The sequence below is a fragment of the Sus scrofa genome, chromosome 2 (assembly GCF_000003025.6).
Source record: "Sus scrofa isolate TJ Tabasco breed Duroc chromosome 2, Sscrofa11.1, whole genome shotgun sequence".
Classification (NCBI taxonomy): domain Eukaryota; kingdom Metazoa; phylum Chordata; class Mammalia; order Artiodactyla; family Suidae; genus Sus; species Sus scrofa.
Window position 1 is genome coordinate 59,476,834 of NC_010444.4, and position 17,615 is coordinate 59,494,448.

General features: G+C 49.0%; 1 protein-coding gene across 4 annotated transcripts in view; it reads right to left on the reverse strand.

Moving 5' to 3' along the window:
- Positions 1-8,976, reverse strand: part of PGPEP1 (pyroglutamyl-peptidase I) — a 37,700-nt gene extending 28,724 nt beyond the window's left edge. Inside the window, exons 1-3 of one of the 4 annotated variants that reach the window (XM_021083522.1) lie at positions 7,794-7,941; positions 6,718-6,819; positions 5,722-5,774 (exon numbers count right to left, since the gene is read on the reverse strand). In XM_021083522.1, the coding sequence (XP_020939181.1) occupies positions 5,722-5,774; positions 6,718-6,819; positions 7,794-7,827 (189 nt within the window). In that variant the 5' untranslated portion in view covers positions 7,828-7,941. Of the gene's footprint in view, positions 1-5,721; positions 5,775-6,717; positions 6,820-7,793; positions 7,947-8,816 lie in introns of those variants that run through there. The other 3 variants (XM_021083524.1, XM_021083523.1, XM_021083525.1) reach the window with 3 other exon arrangements.

Sequence of the window (17,615 nt, forward strand, 5' to 3'; positions counted from 1 at the left end):
TGAAAAAGTTCTGGAAATGAACGATGGTAATGTTGCAAAACAATGTGATGTACATAATGCCACTGAACTGCACACTTAATAGTGATTAGATGGTAAAAAAAATTTTGGCTGCCCTGCGGGATATGGAGTTCCCAGGCCAGGGATCAGATCTGAGCCACAGTTGCAACCTACACCGAATCTGCAGCAGCACTATATCCTTCAGCCACTGTGTTGGGGCCAAGGCTACGTCCCAGTGCTGCAGAGACACTGCCAATCCCACTGCGCACAGTGGGAACTCCAAGATGGTAAATTTTATGACCTATGTATTTTACCACAGTTTAAAAAATGACTTAAAAGTCAAGAAAAATATTTTTTATTTTTTATTTTTATTTATTTATTTATTTTTTTGGTCTTTTTGCCTTTTCTAGGGCCGCTCCTGCGGCATATGGAGGTTCCCAGCCTAGGGGGTCTAATCGGAGCTGTAGCCTCCGGTCTTTGCCAGAGCCACAGCAACACGGGATCTGAACCGTGTCTGTGACCTACACCACAGCTCACGGCAACGCTGGATCCTTAACCCACTGAGCGAGGCCAGGGATTGAACCCACAACCTTATGGTTCCTAGTCGGATTCGTTAACCACTGAGCCATGATGGGAACTCCAAGAAAAATATTTTTTAAATATGTTGATCTACCTACCTATTTATCAATAAAGAAAGAGCAAACGTAATATAATGCTAACATTTGGGGAATATGGGTGTGAAAAGACTTCTTTGCATGATTCTTGTAATCTGTCAAAAAAAATTTTTAGGCGTTCCCGTCATGGCGCAGTGGTTAACGAATCTGACTAGGAACCATGAGGTTGCGGGTTCAATCCCTGGCCTTGCTCAGTGGGTTAAGGATCTGGCATTGCTGTGAACTGTGGTGTAGGTTGCAGACATGGCTCAGACCCGCGTTGCTGTGGCTCTGGCATAGGCCGGCAGCTACCGCTCCGATTAGACCCCTAGCCTGGGAACCTCCATATGCTGCAGGAGCAGCCCAAGAAATAGCAAAAAGACAAAAAACAAACAAACAAACAAAAATCCATCTCCCAGGTTAAATGAGGACTTAAAAGGATCACCTTTGTCGTTCCCCCTACAGCATGGTGGGTTAAGAATCCAACTGCAGCAGCTTGGGTCACTGCAGAGACGAGAGTTTGATTTCTGGCCCAGTGTAGTGGGTTAAAGGATCCAGCGCTGCCACAGGTATGTGACTCAGATTCAGTCCCTGGCCTGGGAACTTCCATATGCTGAGGATGCAGTCATAAAAAATAATCACCTTTATTTGTTCAGAGTTCCACTTGGGGAGTTGTCCCCAAACTGAGATTGCTGTCCTAGGCTTGACACCCAGCTTAGGGTGGCAGTAGCCCCTCACTATGATGGGTCTTCTCCCTTCCCTCGGCAGAACAGGTGCTACGTGCTGAGCACCCTCACAGCCGCAACTCAAGGGTCAGTTCCACTTGGGTGACATTTACCAAGCATTAGTTGGGAGATTCACCCACATCAATTTTCTTCTTTTTTTCTTTTTACAGCCACACATGCAGCACATGGAAGTTCCCGGGCTAGGGATCCAATCGAAGCTGCAGCTGCTGGCCTGTAGAGGGAACTCCTCAGCCATCTTGATCAGAGTATTGGTGACATGGGCATAAATACTTTTCACCATAGTGATGGGAGCACCAAAGATCTGTATATGTCTTTATACAGATTATTCCCCAATTCTAACAGGGGCAAAAGTGGGGGAGCATCTACAACCTTCATCTGAAGTTAGGAAAAGTGTGTGGCCCGTAATTGAGCTAAATTCTTTGCCTTTGAACACTTTCTGCTCCAAAAGGCCTGGAGAGTTCTCCTTGGTGGGGGGGTAGCAATGCACCCCAAATCCCACGACAATTTGCAACAAACGCAGCCGCTAAGCACACACCGTGAAAGGAACGGGGCTTGTGCACCCCAGACAACACATTGTCTACACCCCGTCTACCTGACAAGACCCCGCCGCGCGGCTGCGTCTGACTGATTCCCTTGACCCCACAACAAAGACCCCCTTTGTTCCCTGGTTAATATCCTTAGCAGGTCTGTCTAGACTCACTGTGGCAGTAATTGTTCCGTGATGTCACCAAGATCTGTGACCCGGTTCCTCCTTGCCCTGCTTGGGCAGGAGAGGCTCCAGACGGTCCCAAGCCAAGGAGGTCCCAGCCCTTGACACCCACCTGAGCCTCCTAGGGCAAGAGAGACCCGCAGCCAGCATCCCACGACCACCACCCAAGACCTTCAGGGAGATCAGAAAAAAGTACAGTCTGTCCAGAGTGAGGTGCTAAAGGGCATCGCTATCCTGGGAAAGATGAAAGGGGGGGCTGCCCCTCTGTCCCCAGAACTCCCACCTCCTGAATGTGCCCAAATGTGGAAAACAGTTCATTCTCTGCTGGGGCACAAGTTCACCCAGGGAATAGAGAAAGAAGATCAGATGAGAGAGAAAGACAAGACAGAGAGAGAGAGAGAATGAGACAGGCGAGGGAGAAGGAGAGAGAGAAGAGGCAGAGAAAGACAGAGATGGAGAGAGAAGGGGAGAGAGACACAGACTGTGAGAGAGAGAGGAGGGAAAAACAGAGACCCACAGAGAGGCCAAGAGAAAGTGAAAGGGAGAGAGATATGGAGAGAGAAGGGGACAGAGACCCAGAGAGAGACAGACACAGAGAAAGAGAGACATGCAGGGAGAAACAAACAGAGAGAGAGACAGAAAGGAGGGGAGCAGAGTTCTCTTGTGGTGTAGCAAGTTAAGGATCAGGCATTGTCACTGCAGCAGCTCAGAAGCTCAGACTGCTGCTATGGCATGGGTTCGATCCCTGGCTCAGGAAATTCCACATGCCAAGGGTGAAACCAAAAAAGAAAAAAAAGGGGGGGGGGAGTTCCCATTGTGGCTTATCGAATTAAGGACCCAACTCTGTCTCTGTGAGGATGCAGGTTCAATGCCTGCCCTCGCTCAGTGGATTAAGGATCTGGTGTTGGCATGGTTGAGGCTGACAGCTGCAGCTCTGATTAGACCCCTGGCCTGGGAACTTCCATATGCCCCAGATGTGGCTGTAAAAAGAAAAAAGAAAGGAAGGAAGGAGGGGAGAGACAGAGGGAAGTTAGCTGGTCCCTGGGAGAGGAGAAGGAATTCCTTCCACAGGTGGCAACTTGAGCTTCAGAAAAATCAGTTGGAATAGGAGAAACTGCCACTCACTCTGCCTAACCAAAAATCCATCTTTGGCTTGAGGTGACAGACATCAAATATTGCTCACAACTCATGTCTGGATCTCACCAAGAACACTCCAAAGCATGTTTTCGTCTTCTTCTTTTTTCTTTTCTTTGCTTTTTTTTTTTTTTCCTTTGCTTTTTTAGGGCTGTACCTGCGGCACATGGAAATTCTCGAGCTAGGAGTTGAATTGGAGCTACAACTGTCAGCCTACACCACAGCCACAGCAATGGCTCATGGCAACACCAGATCCTTAATCCACTGAGTGAGGCCAGGGATCAAACCTTCATCCTCATGGATTCTAGTCGGGTTCGTTAACCACTGAGCCACAAAGGGAACTCCCCGAAATATATCATCTTGAGGGATGGATCTGACCCTTGCAACAGCTACACCCTTCCTATGAGCAAATCTCTTTTATCCACCATGACTGAAAAGCACCACCAGCAGCTCTGAGTCACCCCATGCAGAAGGCACCCAAGTGCAATTCCACTGACACCAAGTTCTAGAACATGCAAAATGCACTCTGGCGGTGATAAAGTCAGCAGAGAGGTTTATACCTGGGGTGAGGGTGGGGCACAGCAGGAATAGCTGGGGAAGGAAAGGATTCGAGGAGCTTGTGCAACGGGGGAGAACAGAGAAGGGGCTAGGAATGTTCTAGATCATGATCTGGACTCAGGTGCTGCAGAAGTACACGTGTAAAATTTCATGGAGCTACAGAGCTATGTGCACTCAGGGTATGTGTGTACAACTCCAGTTTCGTTTTGTTTCTTAAATGGAAACAATCAGATCTGGGAAGCTTGGTATCTTTTTAGCCAGGGACTGGTGGGGAATCTTCTCTTCTTGTTTCATAAACTTGAGGAGGAAAATTGAAAGTCTTCTAGAGGTGAGGTCTGGAGAGATGGACGACTAAAATATAAGGAGTATTGCCCCGCCAGCAGCAGGATGAAAAGCCGCCATCCTACACCATCCGAGTCCCAAGGCTCGGAGGGATTTCCAAAGATTGTTTAATTGATTTTTCTCCTATTTAGATGCAGATCATAGTGTCTGGGGCCCAGGAATTCAGACACACGGCTTTGTGTCCACTCAGCCCCGTGAAGACTCCTGTCTGAAACTCGCACAAAGCCAGACACACACGTCTTCAGAAACACGCTGTTTCCTTTTTGTCTGGGGCTCCAGGGAGCGGGTGCGACCAGCAGGGCCTCAGACATGCTCCCATCTGCAAGGTCCTGGGGACCCTGTCCTTCTGTCCCGATAGCAAAGTGGGGTGATATTTTTTTAAAAAGGAGGGAGGAATGTGGCCAAGATTTTGAGGTCTGGACCAGAGGTAATTTAAAAAAAAAAGTGGGGAGGCCCAACTAGGAGTTGACACCCTGAGGTTTCAACATGGATTTTTCTCCAAATTCAGGGCTCTGGAGTGGAAAGCAGAGGATGCTTTAAATCAAGCAGCTAATGGGCTAGGATTAACATGAGTTTGGCTCCGGTCTCTGCAGATCTGATTTATATAAGGAGAAAAGGTTTCTCTCTTTCTCTCTGCCCATTGTTCCCCAGTCTGTTCCTCCAAATGCCCCATCTGACAAAGAAACTGCGAGGCTTGGGACAGTGGGAAAGACCCTCCCGCCCTGCCCAAAATGCAGCCTTCTCTTCCTCCAGCTGCCAGGAGGCAATGCTGAGGGTCACTGCACCCGCCTTTACAAGGTTAATACGTACCCCAATACCCCTGCCTGGTCCCGCTGCCCTAAACTCTGTTTTCTGAGCTGGAAGTCCTGACATAACTCTCTCTGGGCCTCAGTTTCCTCATCTGGAAAGTAGGCACAAGAATAACTGCACCTAAGAGTTGTTGGAAGAATTTGGCACACTGGACAGCAAAAAAAAAAAAATGCCTGGAGCAGAGCAAGCACTCAGTAAATGCAAGCTACAGTGGTAACTATCTAAGGGGAAATGTACATCAGACTTAAATACCTCTCAGGAAGCATCACAGGAGACTTTTTTTTTGGTCTTTTTAGGGCCACTTCCCATGGCATATGGAGCTCCCCAGGCTAGGGGTCTAATCGGAGCTGTTACTGCCAGCCTACTCCATAGCCACAGCAACGCCAGATCCAAGCCACATCTGTGACCTACACCACAGCTCACGGCAGTGCTGGATCCCCAACCCACTGAGCAAGGCCAGGGATTGAACCCGCAACCTCACGGTTCCTAGTCGGATTCATTTCTGCTGTGCCACGATGGGAACTCCTTTTTTTGGGGGGTGGGGGAGTTGCTGAGCCAGTGGCACATAGAAGTTCTGGGGCCAGGGATCCAATCTGTGCTACAGCAGTGACCTGAGCCGCTGCAGCCACGATGCCAGATCCTCAACCCACTGTGTCACAAGGGAACTCTTCTGGAGATTGATTTCTTTGTAGATTCCTTTCTTTCTTTGGTGCCAAATATTTCCAGGGAAACCCAGCCCCAAGCCTGATTCCTACCCTCTGGATCCAGTTACCTGGACTGCAATCCAGCTGGCGTTCACAGTGTGTTCCCCAAAAGGGCCAAACCCTGAAAAAAAATAATAAAAGCAGCATGTCACCACCCAGTGGCCCCTACTGGTCTGCCCAGGGCTAAGCTGCTGCCTTCATCCAGCAGGATGAAGCAGGGAACATCAGGAGCAGCTGCTACCTGGGACAATGTGGGGGGCCTGCTCCCGATTCTGGGGTGCACCCAGTGGCCCTTCAGAGCCCTCCACCACACATACTTGTCTGCTCTTAACTGAAGCTATGAGTCCTTTCTTGTCCTCACCTTCACCTGAACTTCATGCCCAGCAAGGGGCCAGTGGCCTCCTTTTCCCCCAGAAAATGCTGGCCTTATTCCCTTCTCAACTTACTCCCCCACCCTTGACCCCCAAATATAATTACTGTATCACTGTATTTGTGCCTCTTCCCTGAAGTCTGGAACTGTAGGGCCAGAGGTGCTCCATGACACATCACCTGATGAGGAATGGCCCTTAAGGGAGGCACGCTGTCCAGACATCATCCCGCCACTCTCCTCCTCACTCAAACTCCAGGCCCCATTTCAAACTAAGCAGTTACCAAAGGAGGTGCTAAGTGCTCTGCATGCACTGTGGCATTCAGCCTCACTGGACATCCCCTTTCAGGCAAGGGTATTTCCTGGGCCCATTTCACAGGAGCTGGGGCTGAGGCACAGAGAGGTGAAGCCAGCTTCCCAAGGTCACACAGCAAGAAGTCAAAAGAGCAGGGATTCAAACCCGAACCCATAAGAGCCCATGGCCTCCCTCTTCTAACCACCCCAACAAACTGCCTAAAAAATAAACATCTCCAAGAGAGGCTATCATTGAACCATAGCTGGGTTGAATGTCCCAAGTGGTATCACGGCCCTGGGAAGGATCCTCTGCCTGGAGGGGACCCCCAAGTAGGGTCAGAACCTCTCCATCCCTTTCTTCCTCCTGCATAGACCAAGTATGAGTCCCAGCTCAGCCACTTACAAACAAGGTGACCTCTGTGAGCCTCAGTTTTCCCCTCTGCAAAATGGAGACACTGACGATGTAATGAGCTCATGCAAGAAAAATGCCCAGTCTGGTGGCTGCCTGCAGAGTTAGCAGGAGAGTAATAAGTAAGCAGATAGAGGAGGGCTGCAGAGGACAGTGACCCTCTGGCAATATGACACACCTATTAGCCAGGTAAGGGACTTCTATCTTCCTGGGAATTCCAGGACCAGCCCCAATCTCCCTGGGCGACAAAACACCTGTTTGAACTTGGATTTCCCACTCCGACTCCTCCAGACTGAGGGTCAAAATGACACCCTCCCACCAGAGGCCTGGCGGAAGTTGACGCCCACGAGGACCCAAGGCGGAGTCTCCTCAAGAAGGAAGAGTTAGTTTCTCGGACTTGGTGACAGCGAGGGGTGGGGGTGGGGGTGGGAGCAGGCTGACACACAAACAACCGGGGCATTAAAGATTTTGACCAAGACGGTCCCTGGGGCAACCGAGAGAGTGGCCGGGCAACCGAGGTCCACCGAACTCCATCTGCCCCCGCCTCCGGGGAGCAGCCCTCCGTTGGCGCAAGGCTCGGGGAGCAGTGGCTGGCAAGACATTCATTTGTCACCGGGGCACTTCCTGCCCGCAAATCGGCCTTTGTCCCCTGGAACCGGGGGTGGTGACAAACCTGACTTAGGGAGGGGCAGGGAGGAGCCCGGTCCAGCCTGCTGGCCAGGCAGACAGAACAAACAGGTGCCCAGAGAGTTACTGTCCCCAACTGGGTAAGGAAGGACGCGAAAGGGGCCTGCTCCGTGTGGGTCACTTGCCAAGACCCCCACGTCCTTCCTTGCCCCGGCCCCTGACAGTAGGACCACAGGGGCGCCCCTTTCTCCACTTTCTCTGTCGCGCGGACTGAGCTGGGCTCCCGCGGATGATGACACCTTCCAAACCTGGGACACTTCTAGCACTTGCCCCGCCCGGGCCACCGCGCTCCTCCCGGCCCAACTGGTTCTGAAGCCGCCCGACCCAACCCCTGCCCCGGGGCCGCTGCCGCTGCGACCGCCATTGGTACACTGCCCGCGTACCCGTTACCACCACCGCCTTCCTGGGCTGCTCCATGGCGGGCGCAGGCTGCACCTCTGACTCGCTCCTGCTGGGACTGGTAAGCTGACCAGTCCGCAGCCGCCGCCGCTGCCGCCGCCGCTGCCGCGGGACCCCGCGCGGCCCCGCCCCTAAATCCGGCCCCGCCCTCGACCCCGCCCCAAGCCGGGCGGCTAGGCGTGCGCGTCCCCGACCCGAGACGCAGCGTGCGCGCCCCATCCTTAACTTTCACGTTAGGAGCGCTTGGCTCGCAGCCTCAGTTTCCCCATGTGTAAGATGGGGACACTTCATCCCGAAGGCTGTGGCAGACGCTAGGCATGAGCTGGTCATTTATTCCGCAAGGGTTCACTGAGCGCCTGCTATGAACATCGCTGGCCCCCACCCCCCCTGTGAGCAAAGCTCCATCATTTGGCCCCTTTTACAGATGAGAAAACTGAGCCGTAGTATCGAAGACTACTTACCTAAAGCCTCCTGAGGTCCCAGAAGCGGCGTTCAAGCCAGGAGGTCGAGGGGATAGTGAAATAAAGTGAAAACCCCGCACCCACGGTTGGGTGGTGCCCAGAGTAGGGTCCTATGTTGCTAAGGAGGCTGATGTGGCCCCTTAACCTTGGCCTCCCCTCCCTTTAGCTCCCCAATACACAGCTGCTGTAACCCCAGCAGTTGTCCTGGAGCCTAACACAGTCTCACCTCAGGGCCTTTGCACTTGCTGTTCCCTCTGCCTGGAACATGCCCTGCAGATACCTGCAAAACTAGCTGCTTCTCCTTCAGGGCTCAGCTGGAACATCACCTCCTCCTAGTGACCCTCCTCACCCCACCACACCACCACCCCAGTAGGTCCGTCTCATTTCCTTGTTTCATCTTCTTCACAGCAGCGGTTACATTCAGAAATTATTCTTTAATAGGCACTGCTTTTCTGATTATTTCCCATTTTCCTGCCCTGACTTCCAGGGCAAGGGCATGTCTTTGTTAGAGCTGTGTGCCTGGCACACAGGAGGTTCCCAACTCACTTTCAGCAGAGGCCATCGTTCCTCCAAAAATAGCCAGAAAAATAAAGCTGAGTTTCTGGCCACGTCCTTAGAAACAGATCTGGACCTTGGACTTGGGTCGCCAAAATCTCATTCCAAGCAGCCTTGGCCCCAGATTAGCCAGGACGCTGACCAAGGACCGTCTGCCTCTGGCCCAAGAATATGCAAGGCAGTGTTCTCTGAACTGCCCGGGAGCCTTGTTTGCAAGCTCAGACCAGAGGTCACACACTCAGTGGCTATTTTGGTCTCTGGCAGCTTCAGGTAGAATTCAGAAAATCTGAGATCCGGCCTGGGCTGGCTATGGGAGCGAGACCTCAGCCAAGTTGAAAAAGAGAATGGAACAAAAATCTTACCAAGAATCAAGTTTTAGAACTCAAACATGTAGTAAGTGTCTGATACAAAGAGCATGTTTTGCTAGAAGCCGGGGCTGTGGAGAGAGATTTCATTTTCCCCCACTGTACTGGAAAGAAAGAGGAAACTGATAGCACCCAACCTTAGTCATCAGAGAAACTGAGTCACATGCTACCACCAAGAGTGACTAGGAATAAAAGCTCATGTTCACAGGATGCAGGCCCTGTTAAGCACGTCACTGGTGTTCTCTCTCTTTTTAGGGCTGCACCTGTGACATATGGAGGTTCCCAGGCTAGGGGTCAAATCAGAGCTACAGCTGCCGGCCAACCCCACAGCCACAGCAACACCGGATTCCAGCTTCATCTGCAACCCATACCACAGCTTGCAACAATGCTAGATCCTTAACTCACTGAGCGAGGCCAGGGACGGACCCCACAACCTCATGGATACCAGTCAGGTTCTTAACCTGCTGAGCCACAGCAGGAACTCTGTGTTCTCTCTCCCTCTCTCTCTCTCTTTTTTTTTCTTCCTTTTTAGGGCCAAACCTGCGGCATATGGAAGTTCCCAGGCTAGGGGTCAAATTGGAGCTAAAGCTGCCTGCCAGCCTATGCCACAACCATGGCAATTCAGCATCCGAGCCAAGACTGCAACCAACATACACCACAGCTCATGGCAACCCCAGATCCCTGACCCACTGAGTGAGGCCAGGGATTGAACCCACAACCTCATTGATAACTTATCAAATTTGTTTCCACTGCACCACAATGGGAACTCTCCAGAGCTCTTTTTTTAAAAAAATTTTATTTTGTCTTTTTAGGGCTGCACCCACTGCATATGGAAGTTCCAAGGTTTGGGGTTGTATTGGAGCTGTAGCTGCCAGCCTAGGCCACAGCCACAGCAATGGCAGATCCAAGCCGAATCTGCAACCTACGCCACAGTTCTTGGCAACACCGGATCCTTAATCCACTGAGAGAAGCCGGGGATCAAACTCAAGTCCTTGTGGATACCAGTCGAGTTTGTTAACACTGAGCCACAACAGGAACTCCAGGAGAGCTCTTTTTTTAAAAAAATAAGATGGTTGGAGTTCCTGCTGTGGTGCAATGGATCAGCAGAGTCTCTGCAGTGCCAGGATGCAGGTTCAATCCTCGACCCAGCACAGTGGGTTAAAGATTCAGTGTTGCCATGGAGTTCCCGTCTTGGTGCAGTGGTTAACGAATCTGACTAGGAACCATGAGGTTGCGGGTTTGATCCCTGGCCTTGCTCAGTGGGTTAAGGATCCGGCGTTGCCGTGAGCTGTGGTTGTAGGTTGGCAGATCTGGCTCAGATTTGGCATTACAGTGGCTGTGGTGTAGGCCAGTGGCTACAGCTCTGATTTGACTCCTAGCCTGGCCCTAAAAAGCCATAAAAATAAAAAGGCACTTTTTAAAACTAAAGGGAAATGTTTTCTGATAAAATAACGACTTCATTTAGTACAGGTTCTTAATATAACATAATTACAAATTCAGTGTTGTTTGTAAAATAGTAACATGAGATCGGCTAGAGAGATAAATGTATCATGTTTTGAACTAGATTTTGTGAGTAGACAAGTTAAAATTCTATTTTAAATATAAAGTTTATAAAATAAATACTTTTGTATTCAAATAAAGGAAAAAAAAAGAAAGTGACCTCTAATGGGGACAAGGTTTTTTTGGGGTGATGAAAGTGTTCTGAAACTAGATAAAAGGCAATGGTTGCACAACATGGTGAATACATTTAATGCCACTGGACTGTACACTTTAAAATGGTTTATGTAGTAAGTGTTATGTATGTTTTATCACAATAATAACAATAATAAAAGTCAGTGTGGAAGCATTGATGGATTACAAAACAAATGTAAGAGAAAGATGTGTTTGCAAATGCGGAAAATATCTCAGGAAGGAAGGGCAAGAAATTGATAAGAGCGGGGTGGGGGTGGGGGGGCCTTTGGGGAGGGAACCAGGATGTGGGAGAGATGAAAGTGGGGGTGGGGAGGAGACATCCTCAACATTTCTTCCACTGTGTACCAGCATCAACGAATCAGAAATAAAGATGATACGGACACTCCCTTGTTTAAAAACACACTGCTAGATTATTTATTTATTTATTATTTTTTATTTTTTAATTTTTATTATTTTTTTTGGTCTTTTTGCCATTTGCATATGGAGGTTCCCAGGCTAGGTGTCGAATCGGAGCTATAGCCACCAGCCTATGCCAGAGCCACAGCAATGCGGGATCCGAGTCATGTCTGCAACCTACACCACAGCTCATGGCAACACTGGATCCTTAACCCACTGAGCAAGGCCAGGGATCAAACCTGCGACCTCATGGTTCCTAGTCGGATTCGTTAACCACTGCGCCATGACGGGAACTCCTAGATTTTCTTTTTTTAACATGCGAAAACCTACATAAAATTTACCCTTTTTAAGTGTACAGATCCGCAAGGTTAAAAGTGTATTCTTCACATGGCAGTGCAACCCATCTTTGGAAATCTTTTCATCTTGCAAAGCAGAAACTGTACCCATGAAAAAACAACTTCCCACTCCCTGCACCCCCAGCCCCTGGCACCCACTGTTCTGCTTTCTGTCTCTGTGGACTTGACTACTTCTAGGGATCTCACATGAGGAGAATCAGAGAGTACTTGTTTTTTTGTGACTGGTTTATTTCATTTAGCTTAATGTCCTCAAGGTTCATCCATGTCGTAGCATGTGTCGGTGTCAGAGGACCATTGACTGAAACTGCCTACTTTGGCCAGACAAGACAATAGCTGCTTGCCAGAATTGTTGCACAGCAGGAGGCCCTGACAAGGAATGCAGTGCTGGAGTTCTCCCTTGTGGCTCAGCAGTAATGAACCTGACTAGTATCCATGAGGACACGGGTTCAATACCTGGTCTCCCTTGGTGTGTTAAGGATCCAGTGTTACCATGAGCTGTGGTGTAGGTTGCAGACGTGGCTCAGATCCTTCGCTGCTGTGGCTATGGCATAGGCTGGGAGCTGCAGCTTCAATTTGCCCCCTAGCCTGGGAACTTCCATATGCCATGGGTGCTGCCCTATAGAAGACCAAAAACAAAAAAGGCACATGATGTTGCCCTGAAGACTAACTGGAGGATCTAAGGGAGGGGCCAATAGGAGAATAGGAGGGAGGAGACAACCAACCTCCCAGGATCCTTTTCCCTGGAATCCATCTTGGCCGAGAGATGTGAGAGCCACAGAGAAGAACCCTGAGCCAGACCTATTCCAGCAGAGCAAGACAATTGTCCAGACACAACCCAGAAACTAACCCTATTCCCATAAAACCAGAGGCTGTGAGCCACGTATAGCAGAGTGTTTCTCCTGGGTGCCTTTACCTTGCTGCTCTCCACCTGGGTGCCCCTTCCCAATGAAGTCACTTGGACAGTTCATTTCTGAGTTTTAGACAAGAGCCAATTCTCAGGCCCTGGAATGGGTCCCCCTTCCTGCAAAATCAGAATGTCCTTCCTTCCTTTTTTTTTTTTTTTTTTTTCCAATTTGGGGCTGCAGGTGTCTGGGTTTCCAATTTTTGAGATACAGACAGATATCAGGAAGTTCCTAAGAAAACTCTGCCCAAAGTCCCCCCGGTGCCTCAGCCTTGACAGAGCGTCCCCAAGGCTGAGGACATGTCAATCAGCAGAACTGGCCCAGGATGGAGACAGAAAGAGAAACTCAGCAAAGTTGACTGAGTGACTGACCCCTTGAGGTGACAAAGCCCCGCCCGTGGTCTTAAGGATTCCATTAGGAGATGTTTTCCTTTTTACTTTTCTTTTTTTTTTTAATCTTTTTAAGGCCACACCGCAGCATATGCAAGTTCCCAGGCCAGGAGTCCCATTGGGAGATGTTTGAAGGCATCAAATTGTTCACTAAGTCCAGTGGGAAACATTTGTTCTGAGTTTCTACACTTGGCGCCCCACCCTCTTTTTTTTTTTTTTTTTTTTTTTTATCTAAGAGACAATTCATTGCACACATTTTATTTACAGTTCTGTATGCTGGGTGTTTTTTTGGGGGGTGGGTTGGCCACGCCTATATCATGTGGAAGTTCCTGGGTCAGGGATCAAACCCTAGCCACAGTAGCAACCCAAGCCACTGCAGTGACAACGCCAGATCCTTAACCCGCTGTACCTCCAAGGAACTCCTGTACCCTGTCTTTATAAACCTGACCTCTTATCTATTTGAACATTATTATTATTATTATTATTTTATTTTATTTTATTTTTTTTGCTTTTTAGGGCCACACTTGTGGCTTATGGAGGTTCCTAGGCTAGGGGTCAATCCAGAGCTATAGCTGCTGGCCTATGCCACAGCCACAGCAACAAGGGATCCGAGCCACATCTGCTACCTACACCACAGCTCACGGCAATGCCAGATCTTTAACCCACTGAGGAAAGCCAGAGATCAAACCCATGTCCTCATGGATGCCAGTACATTAGCCACGATGGGAATTACCTATTTGAACCATTTTTAATCAAAGCAAAATAATGAAGTGTTCCAGTACAATACCGAGATACAAAAACAGACATACTAATTCTAATTAGGAATGTCATTATGACATTACTTTTTTATTTATTTATTTTTTGGCATCGCCTGTGACATGTGGAAGTTCCCAGGCCAGGGATTAAACCCAAGCCACAGCAATGACCCGAGCCACTGCAGTGACAACCCTTAACCCACTGCATCACAAAGGAAGCCCATGATGTTACTTTTTTAAAACCCAAAACTAGGGAGTTCCCGTCGTGGCGCAGTGGTTAACGAATCCAACTAGGAACCATGAGGTTGCGGGTTCGGTCCCTGCCCTTGCTCAGTGGGTTAATGATCCGGCGTTGCCGTGAGCTGTGGTGTAGGTTGCAGACGCGGCTCGGATCCTGCGTTGCTGTGGCTCTGGCGTAGGCCGGTGGCTACAGCTCCGATTGGACCCCTAGCCTGGTAACCTCCATATGCCGCGGGAGCGGCCCAAGAAATAGCAAAAAGACAAAACAAACAAACAAACAAACAAAAAACCCAAAACTATATTTTACCTATCCATACTATTCACACACCAAAAAAAATTAGACTTCTGTACCTTGCAGGGGAAAAAAAAAGAAAAAAACCATGTTCCACTGGATACAGGAATATTTTCTGCTGGATTGAAAGAGATGAGAGTTCCCACTGTGGCACTGTGGGTTAAGGACCTGGCATTACCAAAGCTGTGGCTCACACTTGATCCCTGACCAAGGGACTTTCATATGCTCTGGGTGCAGCCAAAAAAGTAAAGAGTAGAAAGAGAAGATGCATACAGTTTTCTGGCAATATTCTTTTTTTTCTCTGCTTCTTTTGCCAAGTAGGTCCTGGCAGTCCTCAGAAGCTGTGAAAGTCATTGCTGGGGGTGGGGAGGAAGAGCAGTTTCCACCTGCAGCATATAACAGTAGAAACCAGGAGTTCCCTTCGTGGCTCAGCGGTTAACAAAGCTGACTAGGATCCATGAGGATGTAGGTTTGATCCCTGGTCTCACTCAGTGGGTTGTTTCTGGCATTGCTGTGAGCTGTGGTATGGGCTGGCAGCTGTAGCTCTGATTCCACCCATAGCCTGGAACCTCCGTAAACTATGGGTGCGGCCTTAAAAGAAAAAAGACCAAAAAAAATAATAATAATAAAGAAAAGAAAAAAAAAATTTTTTTTTTTTTTGGTCTTTTCCAGGGCCACACCCGAGGCATATGGACATTCCCAGGCTAGGTGTCGAATAAGAGCTGTAGCTGCCGGCCTATACCAGAGCCACAGCAACGCAGAATCTGAGCTGCATCTGCAACCTACACCAAAGCTCACAGCAACGCCAGATCCTTAACCCACTGAGCGAGGCCAGGGATGGAACCCACAACCTCATGGTTCCTAGTTGGATTCGTTAACCGCTGAGCCATGACAGGATCTCCAAGAAGAGAAATCTTAACGCTCTAATAAGTCCAACACAGCCGTCTACGTATCTCCTGGTGATGCTTGTGTCCCAGGAGTGTTTGATGCTCAGAGACTGGTACTGATGGGGAATGCACGGGTGGTGTCTCAGTTTCCCCTCCTGTCACATGGAAGAAAACCCTCAAAACACCTCATGGGTAAGATGTCAGGATTCAAGGAGGAACTGAACCCCCAGCCTGCACAAGCACCTCTTCCTCCTCTTCTTCTTCCTTATCACAATTACGTTGCACAATGCATCTTGAGATTAAAAGCTGTGTCACACGTAGCATGTATTTTACATGTGATTTTTTTAAATAAGCTTTTTATATTTGAAAACGTTCAGAGCTACAGAAAAGTTGAGGAGTTCCTATTGTGGCTCAGTGATTAACGAACCCAACTAGTATCCATGAGGATGCAGGTTTGATCTCTGGCCCCACTCAGTGGGTTAAGAATCCAGCGTTGCGTGCGCTGTGGTGTAGGTCGCAGACATGGCTCGGATCTAGAGTTGCTGTGGCTGTGGCATAGACTGGCAGCTGCAGCTCTGACTGGACCCCTAGCCTGGGAATTTCCATATGCCTCAGGTGTGGCTTTAAAGAGACAATAAAATAAAATAAAGAATGGTGTTATAGGTGTTTGAGGAAAATCATAGAGGTGAGGCACCCTTCTCACCTTACCATGTGCAGGATCCCTGAGTCCTGCGGCCACACGGTTTCAGTGTTGTGAAACTGGTAGACATATATTTCCTTTTTTTATTTTATTTCTTTTTTTTTCTTTCTTTCTTTTTTTTTTTTTTTTTTTTCCTGTTTTGGCCACACCTGAGGAATGTGGAAGTTCCCCAGGCCAAGAATTGAACCGGAGCCACAGCAGCAACCCAAGCCAGAGCAGTGACAATGCTGGATCCTTAACCCATGTGCCATCAAGAAACTCCTATATTTTCTTTCAAGTAGGGAAAAACGGCTTTATGTTTGAAAATCTATAAAAGTGTCATACCCTGAAATTCAGTAATTCATTTCTGAAAATTTATGCTAAGGAGGTCTTGCAAATGAGGGGAATTGCTCTATGCCAAGGTCTTGCAACAATGTTGCCTCTTTTTTTTGGTCTTTTTGTGTGTGTGTGTGTCTTTTTGCCTTTTCTAGGGCCGCTCCTGTGGCATACGGAGGTTCCCAGGCTAGGGGTATAACTGGAGCTATAGCCATCAGCCTATGCCAGAGCCACAGCAATGCGGGATCCGAGCCACGTCTGCAACCTACACCACAGCTCACGGCAACACCAGATCCTTAACCCACTGACTAAGGGCAGGAATCGAACCCGCAACCTCATGGTTCCTAGTCGGATTCGTTAACCACTGCACCACGACGGGAACTCCTTTTTTGATCTTTTTGGGGCTGTACCTGCGGCCTATGGAAGTTCCCAGGCTAGGGGTCTAATCCGAGCTATAGCCACTGGCCCATGCCACAGCCACAGCAACGCCAGATATGAGCCGCATCTGTAACTTACAGCTCATGGCAACGCTGGATCCTTAACCCACTGAGTGAGCCCAGGAAACAAACCCATGTCCTCATGGATACTAGTCTCGCTTGTTAACCACTGAGCCGCCACAGGAACGCCAATGTTGCCAATTTTAAAACAACAGGAAGAATATAAGTCTAACAGTAGTGGACTGATTGAGTAAGCACAGTGGTGCGATCTGAATCATCTTGTTAAGGCGGTGTATGAGGCTCCCGTGGCTGTAGTAACAAATGACTGCAAACTAGGTGGCTTAAACGATACAAATTTACTCTCTTGTGGTTCAAGAGGCTGGAAGACTGAAATCAAGGTGTGGGCAGGGCCTCGTTCCCTCTAGAGGCCCTATGGAAGAACCCCTCTTTGCCTTGCCCAGCCGCTCAGGCCTCCGGGTTCTCCTTGGCTTGTGGCCCCATCAGCCCAATCCCAGTCTCTGGCTTCTATGTCTGCGCCTCAGATCTCCCTCTACCTTCTCTTAGAAGGACACCAGTCATTGGGCTCCGGTTCCATCCTAAATCCCAGAATCCTCAACTTTATTACCTCTGAAAAAGACTCTTTTTCCAAATAAGGTCACATTCCCAGTTACTTGGGGTCAGATCTTGGACATGTGTTGAAGGAGCCACCATTCAATCCACTACAGGTGGTATCTGCCTGATGTCTCCACTGGTGAGTTATTATTTTCCCTTTTCTCTGTTCATTAGAATCCAGCCACTCAGTTCAGCCCACCATCTGGAGGGAGTGGGGTGGAGGTGGATTTACTTTTTTTTCTTTTATGGCTTGATATGGAAGTTAGGCCAGGGAGTGAATCTGAGCAGCAGCTGCTACCTATGACACAGCTGCAGCAATGACAGATCCTTAACCCACTGCACTGGGACAGAGACGGAACTTCCACCACCTCAGAGGCAATGCCGGATTCCTAAAATGCTGTGCCAGAGCAGGAACCCCTACATATAAATTTTTTTTTTTCTTTTTAGGGCCA